We start from the raw sequence: 12953 nt of genomic DNA, 5'->3' as shown, positions 1-12953 counted from the left end.
GCCCCATGACGCTTTTCAAAGTTGGAAGCTTTGGAAGTACAATTTGTAGGTTCGCTGAATGCAATAATAAGCATTTTCAAAAACTGAGTACAATATGACATTATTCTACTCATCCTTTAACCATCGAACATTAAAAGGAAATTTCAAAGTTAAGCATAAACTACAACAGACAATGAAATATAGGCTACCCCAAACGAAAGATTCTTTGTGCATTCCAGTGAATTAATCATGGGATAGCTATATCATAAATTATATCGGGAGAGCAGACCACAAATGCGCAGTATAGGCTAGTATTTTTTTTTTTTTAATTTTCATACTGTTACAGCGGAACACACAGGAAAAATCAAAACATCAGGAGGAAAAGAATCCAGCGACTGAAAGAGCTCTTGCTAAATGTTATACCATATCACATTACAATACCAAGTGTTACGTTATTCTCCTGACTTCAGAAAAGTACATTTTACAGCTCATTCAGTCCAACTGACGGATAATGATTATTTATAGTGCAACCTTACGATTTGAAATGATTTGTTTCAGTCTTTTTGAGTGGAACTTCTACAAACTGGAAGTGCCTCCCATAATCTAAAATGGAGCATCATTAGGAAAGTGGATAATGAACTTCTATTGAAAGTGACATTAAAAACTGTACTTGATATATTTGGCATAGGCCTAGTTTAGGAAAAGCTTGTACTAATACAAGCAGTACTGTCTAGAACTGGATTGTCTAAATGCGTTTTTGAGACTGCAAGACAGCAAACTCAAGAGATTAATGATTAGGAATTAGGTGTATATTTACGGCACTCTGTAGAAAGCTCTTGTGGATAAACCCTTTTAAATGTCTGGTCGAAGAGGTCTGCCCAGCCACTGTTATCCCCTTCAGAGAGATGGACAGCGATGAGATAGACGTCAACATGAGACAAGCACACAAACACATTCACACAAAACACATACAGACAGGCATAAGTTCATTATTGATAAAACAATGATACAATATTGTATCCATTTTAATATATATATATATATATATATATATATATATATACTGTAGATCAGTTTATATGGGCTAGTTGTCACTCTTTTTACATTTTTATTTAGGACCATGTTTATCTTGGAAAAAGACACAGACTTCTTCTTGGCAACTAGTCCTGTGGTCTCTGGCACCAAGACATTAGTAGTAGATCCTTCAAGTCCTGTAGGTTGAGAGGTGGAGGCGCTGTGGATCGAACTTGTTGGTCAAGCACATCCCACAGATGCTAAACCGGAATGAGATCTGGGGAATTTGTAGGCCAAGGCAACACCTTGAACTCTTCATCGTGTTCCTCTCACCATTTCTGTACAGTGTGTGCAGTGTGGCAGGGTGCATTAGTGCAGTGTGGCATTATCCTGCTGAAAGAGGTCACTTCCACCAGGGAACACCACTGTCATGAAGGGGTGTACTTGGTCTGCAACAATATTTAGGTAAGTAGCACGCGTCAAATTTACATCCACATGAATAGCTGGATCCAGGGTTTCCCAGAACATTGCCCAGATCATTACACTCCCTCCACTGGCTTGTCGGTGTCCCACAGTGGATCCTGGTGCCAACAGTTCCCAGGGTAAATGCACACGTACATGGCCATCAATGTGATGTAAAATGACACTCATCAAACCAACCTTCTTCCACCGCTCCAAGGTCAAGTTCTGATGCTCACATGCCATTTGTAGGCGCTTTCGGCGGAGTATAGGGGTCGTCATCATAGGCACTCTGATTGGTCGGCGGCCACACAGCCCCATAGGCAGCAGAGTGCGATGCACATGTGTTGTGACTCATTCCTCCCGTAACCATCATTACAATTTTGTCCGACCTTCTGTAGACGTTCTGTCGGCTCAATCAATCATTTATTTCTAGAGCACGTTTAAAACACAACCAAAGTTGACCAAAGTGCTTTTACAAGAAATAAAAATAATATACATGTATATCGCCAAAATAAGTAATAAGCAATTAATAGAATAAAAGAGAAACCCAGGATGACAAACTATGGAGTGTTTAAAGCCAGGATGAATAAGTCTTAAGATAAAATTAAAAAATACTGACAGATGGGGCATTCCTAATAAAGGGAGGAAGGCTATTCCACATTTTTTTTAAGTTTTACTATAGCCCTTGTGTTGTGTTCAAAATCCTATAACACTTGTGATGTTCCCGGTCAAAAATGACCAGCCTACAAAAAATAACTTATAAATCACTTGTTATGCTATATTATCACCTAATATTGGATTCAATCTTTTTGTCAACTTGTTCCCTTTCAATTAGGACTGGTTTTATTTTTCTATTTGCATCTAATCGTAGGCCTCATTTATCTGAGAGTAAGCATCTAATTTTTTGAGTAAAAAAAGCATTATTTATGAATAATTTTGGAAATATTAAATAAAATATGAAAACAAATTGCACTGTTGATCACACTAGTCTACTTTAATGTTTCACCAGGCAGTTTGTTTTGAAAAACTTTTATTTTGTACAAAATTGCACAAAGTTATACTTGTGGTGTTCCCGGTCAAAAATGGCCGTCCATTGAAAGTGAATGGGAGAGTGAAAATAAGAAACATGGGTACATTTTTGTTCTGCATTCACTCCCAAAAATAAATGTTTTCTATATTTACGGTAGGAAATTTACAAAATATCTTCATGGAACATGATCTTTACTTAATATCCTAATGATTTTTGGCATAAAAGAAAAATCAATAATTTTGACAAATACAATGTATTGTTGGCTATTGCCACAAATATACCCGTGCTACTTGTGACTGGTTTTGTGATCCAGGGTCACATACTGTATGTGCATCTGTGCTTGCAAACATCGAGCCCTTGGACCTGTGCATATGTGGATACATGCACGCCACCCAAACACACACACACACACGTTAAAACACACAAACTATTTTGACTATTACACACATTCTTTTTCACAGAGAGAAACTACTGTTTCCTACCCTGAACTGCATCTAATATCCATTCATCCATCTGACATTCACACACACGCGCGCATTTCAAAATAATCTTTCTTTCATGTTCTTTGTTTCATCACAGTTTTCAGACAATATATTATGACATTGTGTTTTGGGACTAAAATGTACAAATATAGATGTTATAGCACAGACACATATAAATGTTTTACAGTGCCTTGCTTGGCATTTATTTTGTAGCAGCACAATGGCGAAGAAGCTCTCTGTGCATGATGTTCTTCATCAGATCACTGATCAAGATTCTAGTGAGGAGGAGTCTTTTTCTGTGAGAACATCAAAGTCCCAAAACACAATGTCATAATAGTTTGTCTGAAAACTGTGATGAAGAACATAAAAGATTCTTTTGAAACAGGGTCACTGAAGACTAAACCAGTTTGCATGTGCGCACGTCGTGTGTGTGTGTGTGTGTGTGGGTGTGTGTGTGTGTGTGTGTGTGTACTATCTTTGTGAGGACCAGTTTGAGTTTTAGACCATTGGAGTGAGGACAAAGAGAGAAAAGTGAGGACATTTTGGCCGGTCCTCACTTTCTGAGATCCCTTTAAAGGCCTGTTTGAGGGTCAAGACTTGGTTTTAGGGATAAGGTTATAATTAGGTTTAGGGTAAGTGTTCGGTGTGTGTGTCGGGTTAGATAGATGTAAAAGAATGTGTGTAATACTCAAAATAGTTTGTGTGTTTTAACGCGTGTGTGTGTGTGTTTGGGTAGCGTGTGTATGCATGTATCCACACATGCACAGGTCCAAGGGCTCGATGTTTGCAAGCACACATGCACATATGTGTACATGAACATAATGAACATGCTCCTGAAAACTACATTTTTTTTCTTATTTTTAGTCTCTCCCAATGGCCGGCCAACTTTGTGCCATTTTGTACAAAATAAAAGTTTTTCAAAACAAACTTCCTGGTGAAACATTAAAGTAGACTAGTGTGATCAACAGTGCAATTTCTTTTTCATATTTTATTTAATATTTCCAAAATTATTCATAAATAATGCTTTTTTTTACTCAAAAAATGAGATGCTTACTCTCAGATAGCAAAACTTAATAAAAAAAACGTGGTGATCGCGCATTCGCCACTGTTGTACCAAAGCTGTGGAATAGCCTTCCTCCCTTTAGGCATGCCCCATCTGTCAGTATTTTTAAATCTTATCTTAAGACTTACTTATGCACCCTGGCTTTAAACACTCCATAGTTTGTCATCCTGGGTTTCTCTTTTATTCTATTGATTGCTTGTTACTTATTTTGCCTTGTTATATATGTATATTATTTTTATTTCTTGTGTTTCTTTTATTCTTTGGTCAACTTTGGTTGTGTTTTAAATGTGTTCTAGAGATAAATGATTGATTGATTGAGCCGACAGAACGTCTATAGAAGGTCACACAAAATTGTAATGATGGTTGAGGGAGGAATGAGTCACAACACACTGTGCATCGCACTCTGCTGCCTACACTGTAAAAATAAAAGGTGCCTGGAGGAACCTTTTGGGGTTCTTCACTTTGTCACACCGGCGAAACCGTCTGTAGAACCTCTAGGCACCCTTTAAAAAGGGGTGGTTCTCTGAAGAACCACACAGGTTTCCTGAGGAACTCTTATATTAGGCACTGTGTGGAACCACTTTGGGTGCCTCCAGGAACCAAATTTCATTTTTTTAAATATTTAATTTCATGTTGTAACTATGGTTACCTTTGACTTCTATTATAATAAACAAATTGAACCAAATACAAAATAAGAATTGTTTATTACATATTTTATATTCATTTTTATACATACACTTCCATGCACATGGGAAAAAAAGCTAACTATAGATTAATATAAATGAATACACAAAAAAATAGTATAATACATAAGCAACATGAATAATCAACCATATATATACAATAGGCTATACAATAAATTACATTTCAACAAAATGCATGGAAACACATATGTTCCACGAAATAAATCAATGTAAAAAATAATAATTTTGACAAATTAAAAATGTCCATCTTCACTTAACTTTAAAACATTTGTGTTTCAGTCCGATGGCAAGTCTGACATCACTGTTTCCAAGTCCAAAAGCTCTATCAGATGCCAAAAACAAACAAACAATGCTAATATACACTCATTGTGCTGTAATATTCCTGAAAATTATGATCCTAACCTTTATCTCTATACTGAAATCTCTGATGGTTAGTTATTCAGCTATTTTTAATCATAAAATGTTGAAGTCTGGGATGCCGTGAGACTGGAGACTGTAATGTACACTATGGCTTTTGAAAAGCTTAAATGTGTGACTTGAATCAACAGTGTTCATTAATGGTTGTTGAGTATTCTCATGAAACAAGATAGAGGAAGTAGAAGTAGAGGCTTCGACCCAGAAACAGTATTAGGGTGCAGTAAAATTATCTGTTGTTCTGTGAATGTTCACTGGTGAATTCCAGTCATTTCAATAAGAATCCACACGATCAGCAATTTCGTTTGTGGTCAAAAATGTCACTATGGGACCAAGTTGGTGTGAGGTACTTAAAGAGTTAGAAAAGTGAAAAGGTACAGCATATTCGTTTTCCGTGTGTTTTTCCTCTTTTCTGGTGGATGGTCCATGCACTTCAGTGATATTCAGGTCTACAGGAGGATATTTATTCTTGTTCAAACTTGCATTTCAGCTTACCGAGATCCCTGAAAAGTACAAAATTTACTGTTAGTAAGGTTATTAAAGTGATAGTTGTGAAATTTAAATACTTTCTGTCTGTGGAACCCAAAAGCAGATCTCAGGCATAATGCAACCCTAGTCACCATTCAATTTCACTGCATGAAACACAAGCAGAAAAAAAATGTGTAAATCATTCATGAAACCATTCTTATGTACACTTGTCTAGTTCAATTCAATGCAACAATTTATGTAAAAATGGTTAAGCTCCAAAAATGTCCCAGAAAAGATCCTAAAAATAATCAATGAGTTCACAACTCATGTGTTATGGGTTGTGTTGTAAGTCTTCTGAAGCCATATAATAGCTTTTTCCTTTTTTTTTGTCGAAAAAGACTAAACTTGAAGTTATAATTCAGAGTTAAAATGTCTTATATTCAAATGCAAATGATAAAGTGAACCAAACCTGTGATATTATTTTTCTGAGTAACATGAATGAGATTTGAGAGCATGAGGGAAGATTTTCAGAGAATAATTGATTAAAAAACACAAGTACACAGTCAAACAATACAATTTCACACAGAGATAAGTTATAGTAATAAAGTACTTGCATGTGGTGCAGGTAACTTACTGTAATATAATGTTGCCACTGAAATGTTCAGATTATTTTAGAAATGTACTGGTTGTTCTGGGGGAACAAAATAACAAAGCTGATTATTCACAACATAATATTTATTAACTAGTAAGTAAAGTTAGGCTAACGTTAAACAAAAACAGACCAAACTATATTAACCTGCTTTTGTTATTCATAACAAACGCCAATGACACAGCAGGAATCAGCTAAATTAGTTAGGTTATATCAGCAATTTGAAGACACAGTTGTACAGAATATGTTGAATTGAATGACTAAATCAATCTAAGACAATAAGTCAATAATTTCCATTTGTTAATTAGATCAACGTAGTTAGCATCGCGGCTAAAACCTTCATACCAGATACTGTGCAATAAACGAGTGGTAAACACTGTAAAAAAGTAGTAATGTATAATAAATTTAGTTTATATATATATGTGTGTTTGAATATATAGTGAGTAAACTCTTTATTTATATTTATTTGGCGAGTTTACAAACCTTGTAACGGAGAGCCGAACAAACCGGAAGCTTTGATGAGAGGAGCCGTTACTTTCAAACCCGATGACGTCGATCAGCTGAGCTTTGTTGCGCGCCAGCAGCGCGAGCATCACTGAAGCGACTACAGCAGAGGAATAGCAGCAGTTTCGTGACAGAATAAAACTTCTCTCCTCCTGGTTCTTCTTCTTCATATTATTAATATTATTATTATTTAGTGTTGTTGTTTAAGGTTTAAATTACTCAATAAAATAGGCCTATACTAAATAAATGTAAGCTACCCAAGTGAAAAAGATGTAGGCTACTGTTAAATGTATTAAAAATGCATTAAAGTATATTTGTATTGTAGGTCTACTAAAAACACACTCAAGAACATTTTTAATACATTTAATAGTATGTCTTTTTCACCTGGGTATGTACTGAATCAAACTTAAGCCTATAATAATAATAATAATAATAATAGGATAATAATAATCTTATTCTGGCCTCACTGAACCATTGGGATCCTCCAGATGCTGGCTTTAACTACTAAGAGATCTTCCAGGAACCACTTAAATGTTAAAAGATCTTCCAATAACCCTTTTATCGCATTCAGGTTCCTCTATTTTCCCCCAAAGCACTTCGAGGTCTCATGGTAATGAAAAGGTGACTCCAGAACCTCTGAACTAAATAAAAAGTGCTTAAAGGATCCCATAAGTTCCAGCAAGAACCTCAAAGATTGTCAATGCTCCTCCAGTAACCCTACTATAGGAGAAAGAGCTTTGAGGCACTTAAATTACATTTCGAAGTTCCTTGAGTATCCGACAGGATATTTGAGGCTCCTTTAGTTTTTACAGTGTATGGGGCTGTGTAGCCGTCGACCAATCAGAGTGCCATTAGATGCCTACTCTCAGATACATGAGGCCTACGATTAATCAGATGCAAACAGAAATATAAAACCAGTCCTAATTGAAAGAAAACAAGTTGACAAAAAGATTGAATCCAATATTGGGTGATAATATAGTATAATGAGAGATTATAAGTCATTTTTTGTAGGCCGGTCATTTTTGACCGGGAACACCGCAAGTGTAATAAGGTGACAATTACACCTTATAGGGACATTAAAATTGGTGCTATGTGGCCATATTTTCGCTTCCCTTCAAGCAGTCTAGCAGCTGCGTTTTGAACCAACTGCAGACGAGAGATGGAAGCCTGAGAAATGCCATAGTACAGCAAAATACAGCAATCAAGACTAGATGTTACAAAAGCATGAATAGCTGTTTCAAAAATTGCTCCTTGATAAAAAGGGCTTAACTTTACTGAGAAGTTGAAGTTGGTAAAAGCATGACTTGACAACAGCTGAGATCTGTTTGTCAAACTTTAAACAGGAGTCAAATAGGAAGCCCAGATTCCTTGCACACTATGTATGGGGTGAGGAAGCCAAGATCAAAATCAAAAACACCTTGGGGCCAAACATAATAAACTCAGATTTGTTTTCATTTAGGTGTAAAAAATTGCTTGAAAGCCATGACTTAAGTTCGTTCAGGCAATAGTGGCTGAAGAGAATATTTATTATTGCGTTGCAAGGGAAAGTAAAGCTGGGTATCATCGGTATAGATGAAAAGAGACACCATGTTTTTTTTTAAATAGATGCCAGGGGGAGCAAATACAGAGCTCGGACCAGTCGGGATAGCCTTCGTTGCCCTTGTGCATTGATGTGCTTTGGGAGCCCAACACCCAGCCGCCAGTTTATGGTTTGCCCCTCTTCAGATCACTTTTGGTTCACCACTGCTGACCGCAAGAAACCCACAAGCCTTGCCGTTTCAGAGATACTCTGACTATATATATATATATATATATATATATATATATATATATATATATATATAAGACATGTCTGTATTTGTAAAAATCTCTTACCACAATTGTCTTCGTCAGCTCCATTTGGACAGTCGTTTTGTCCGTTGCATTGCAGAACCTGTGGCAGACAAATGCTCATATTGCCACATGGATAGTGACCCAGCTGACAGTCTTCTGAAGGCCTGCGCTCCAGCCCTGCTGCTGGGACAATATACAAGTGAGAAATCACTTTCAACACTCCATGCTTATGTTAATCTTCTGCTTTCATAAGTTAAGGTAAAATGCTATTTAATAATGTCATTCAGATATAAAGATAGTCGGATGGTATAAATGCAGCTATAATACTGTCTTTCTAGTTTTTCTTCCAAGACCTTGGGCATGTGTTTGCATGTGATTATTACAACAACTTTTACATGTCAATACTGAACTATAATGACATTATAGTTTATTGAGGATATTGGGGCTTTTAAGGCTTTAGTAAAAACATGAATGATAAGCACTCTGCAACAATTATTGCCCTGTGATCCAAGCCTTCGTTTAACCCTGCTTGCGTGGCGATCAAAATGACTGTTTTTATTTATTTATTTTAAGGAAATAAATGTACTATATATGTACACTCACCTAAAGGATTATTAGGAACACCTGTTCAATTTCTCATTAATGCAATTATCTAATCAACCAATCACATGGCAGTTGCTTCAATGTCAGAATGGGAAAGAAAGGTGATTTAAGCAATTTTGAGCGTGGCATGGTTGTTGGAAAAAGAGGCTACAATTTGCACGAGCTCACCAAAATTGGACAGTTGAAGACTGGAAAAATGTTGCCTGGTCTGATGAGTCTCGATTTCTGTTGAGACATTCAGATGGTAGAGTCAGAATTTGGCGTAAACAGAATGAGAACATGGATCCATCATGCCTTGTTACCACTGTGCAGGCTGGTGGTGGTGGTGTAATGGTGTGGGGGATGTTTTCTTGGCACACTTTAGGCCCCTTAGTGCCAATTGGGCATCGTTTAAATGCCACGGCCTACCTGAGCATTGTTTCTGACCATGTCCATCCCTTTATGACCACAATGTACCCATCCTCTGATGGCTACTTCCAGCAGGATAATGCACCATGTCACAAAGCTCGAATCATTTCAAATTGGTTTCTTGAACATGACAATGAGTTCACTGTACTAAAATGGCCCCCACAGTCACCAGATCTCAACCCAATAGAGCATCTTTGGGATGTGGTGGAACGGGAGCTTCGTGCCCTGGATGTGCATCCCACAAATCTCCATCAACTGCAGGATGCTATCCTATCAATATGGGCCAACATTTCTAAAGAATGCTTTCAGCACCTTGTTGAATCAATGCCACGTAGAATTAAGGCAGTTCTGAAGGCGAAAGGGGGTCAAACACAGTATTAGTATGGTGTTCCTAATAATCCTTTAGGTGAGTGTATATATATACTCGTTTTTGAGCATAGACCTGAAAATGAAATTTCCAACTTAAACTTTCCTAAATATTTACTGTAATGCTTTGGAGCACAGGTTTACGTTTGGTCTCTTTTTAAAGATGGCAGATTATTGGCAGATTATTGCTAAAAATGAAAAGTGAACGTAAATGTAAAGTTTCGAAAAAGTGAACTTAAAAAAGGTAATAGGATTTTATGTTTATTGTTATGGAAACTGCACAAAAACACTGTTTTCAATTTTTATATGAAATATATATATATTCCAAAACACTCTAAAACTTTTTACTCTAAAACTGTGGAACTGTAAAACTGAAAAAAAATAAAGAAAAGAAAAGAGATTTCAGTAAGATTTTGTTTGGGTGCAACCAGAGGGTTAAATCTAATCTGCTTTCCAAATGCCTTGAGAAAAGGGACAAACTGTGCAGATTGTCAAAAATAAATACATTTTCTTTGAGTGTTAGATAGTAGATGCATACTAGTATATATGGTGGCACATGCTTCAGAGACAAGAACATTAGGTTGGAATATTCATGTGAGTGCAAATCTGTAATGCAAATCTACTTTTGAATGTGACACAGCTGTAATTAGGTGTAAAATGGAGAGAGAGAGGTGAACAGAGATGTATCAAATCATAAATGGATCCATTATACTATATTATAGATTTCTTAAACATAGCCTATAATACTTAATCATGACTTTTAAAGGCAAAAATACATTTGAGAGAATTTGATCAATTTAGTCAGGGTGAATTTTCCATGACCTCCGTAAAGTGTCTTGTAGTAACTCTCTGTTTAGTAAGTGTCTTGGAATGTCTTTAATAAGAACTCAGCGTTCGAGTTTTAGACAAGACTTTACTGTGAAATCACAGGAAATAGAAAATAACTTGCTGTCCCTTCTTGGATCTTGTACTGTAATGCCTAATGCCAGCTCGACATTTCTAATTTTCGAGCAGAAGGAGATGGACAAAAAATGTAAACGATATCAATATACAATCTGACTTTTGACGGAGCCTGCAATCATACAGTATATCACACCATGTTCATTAATTTGGCCAGAGGAGAACTGAGCCTGGTTTCTTCCAAGGTTTTCTCTCTCTCCATATCTATCACCAGAGTTTAGGTCAGTTATTTGGTTGAGGTTTATAAGAACCTTAATATTCAGTAATATTATCGATTTGAATATTTGATGAAGTTTGCATCTGCGATGAAACAATATAAAGCATTATATAAATAAAGGTGACTTGACATGAGCCCAACAATCAATACTAGCCTACTTGAATTGTAATTTTATGAATTTTTATAAATCTCTATCAGCCTCAGGCTGTTTGGTTTGGGTTCGGTTGGAAGTTTATTAATCAACATTTTGAGGAAATCCCATCTTCCCATGTCACACAGAATAGCTTACACTCTTAAAAATAAAGGCTCAAAAAGGGGGTTTTCACAGTGATGCCATAGAAGGACCATTAGTGGTTTCACAAAGTACATTTCAGTAAACCGTTCTTAAAAGAACCACTTTACTATTTTTATTATTATTTATATTATTAGTGTAAAGAACATTAATGATCTAAAGAACCTTTTCCACTATAACATTGTTATAATTGTTACGTTTCCACAAGATTGAACATCTTGTGCATTGGAAACATCCTGTGAATAAAAAAGGTTCTTCATTGCAATAAAGTCCCTTTTATTTTGAAGACTGTAGTTGGATTACTGCCTGTTCCTCAAGAGCAAAACGTGAACACTGGCCTAATTTATAGCAACATTGCCAAGAATAGTGATAAAGAGTATTTTACACAATAAATCTAAAAACACTTTGAGCTCACTGGGATGTGATACTGTATTTGATATTAGTGACTGATAATGACTATTCATATACAAACGTGATTTTATTCAAATAAATTTGGTATTTATAATCTTATTCACTTGATGCAATCAAGTCCCAACCTAAGCCCGCTGCCCTTGACGTGTCTCTTGTCATGCAGAATAGTCTGACACCCCTGTTCTTTAAGCGCCAGAACCACGTAGCCTACGGGTCCAGTTTAGGCTACAGCTACAGGAGTAATACTGAAATCTCTCTCAAGACTATTCATCATCCCTTAAAATTATGTATTCCCTTAAGTATGTAGCCAATAACCTTATCAAATCCCAACAGCAGAAATATACATTTTTAAAATTTTGGATTTCAGTGTTCAACACAATTTGGTACCGCACAATTTACAATTTGTATAGGCTTACTATAAATACAGTAGCCTATAGCTACACATTAAATTTACTGTGAAACGAATGATGTGATAATGATATTTATGAAACTGGACACCAACAAATAACTTTATTTTATTTTATTTAAGATGACCCAGCTCTGTCTTTTATCATTTCTTACCTTTGATTGTTGTTATCGATATAGTGAACAATATCCATATCAAACATAAATCCAATGTAAAAAAGCTCACAGCAGCAGATTGAACCGATCTCATTGTGGCTTCGTGGCAGTCGTACTACATGCTTACATGAGTCCAGTTACATTTTATCCAAACACTGAGCTGGAAAAAAAAAATCACGATATCTGCATTTACAGCTTCCTTTCAATAGAGCTTCCTAAAAATAGAGCGCGTTATTGTGGTGTGTGAATGAACGAGCAACCATGAGTCTCACGGGCAATTCAAAATCGTCAATACAGGTGGAAACCTGACACATTTTACAGTGCAAAAGTTTGTCCAGCGGGAGGGAGAGAGAGAGGGAGAGAGAGAGAGAGAGAGAGAGAGAGAGAGAGAGAGAGAGAGAGAGAGCTCTGCTGTGCCGTGCGTCAGCCTCATCTTGTGTGGTTACTATGAAACCTGTGGCCAGTTGTTCTGTTCATCTTTTCATAACATTTACATAAAAACGTAGATTTGTCTAATTTGTAAAGGCAAATTA

General features: G+C 36.3%; 1 protein-coding gene across 3 annotated transcripts in view; it reads right to left on the bottom strand.

The window, feature by feature from the left end:
* Nucleotides 1–12744, bottom strand: part of rxfp2b (relaxin family peptide receptor 2b) — a 31643-nt gene extending 18899 nt beyond the window's left edge. For 2 of the 3 annotated variants that reach the window (XM_084125295.1, XM_084125296.1), the window contains exons 1-3: nt 12421–12742; nt 8645–8782; nt 797–874 (exon numbers count right to left, since the gene is read on the bottom strand). In XM_084125295.1, coding sequence (XP_083981421.1) covers nt 797–874; nt 8645–8782; nt 12421–12514 — 310 coding nt within the window. In that variant the 5' untranslated portion in view covers nt 12515–12742. Of the gene's footprint in view, nt 1–796; nt 875–8644; nt 8786–12420 lie in introns of all 3 variants that reach the window. The other variant, XM_084125294.1, reaches the window with a different exon arrangement.
* Between the last annotated feature and the right edge of the window lie 209 nt (nt 12745–12953).

Source organism: Abramis brama (assembly GCF_963993115.1).
Source record: "Abramis brama genome assembly, chromosome: 10".
Taxonomy (NCBI): Eukaryota; Metazoa; Chordata; class Actinopteri; order Cypriniformes; family Leuciscidae; genus Abramis; species Abramis brama.
Note: the sequence above shows the minus strand (reverse complement) of the source record. Positions and strands in the feature narration are given on the sequence as shown.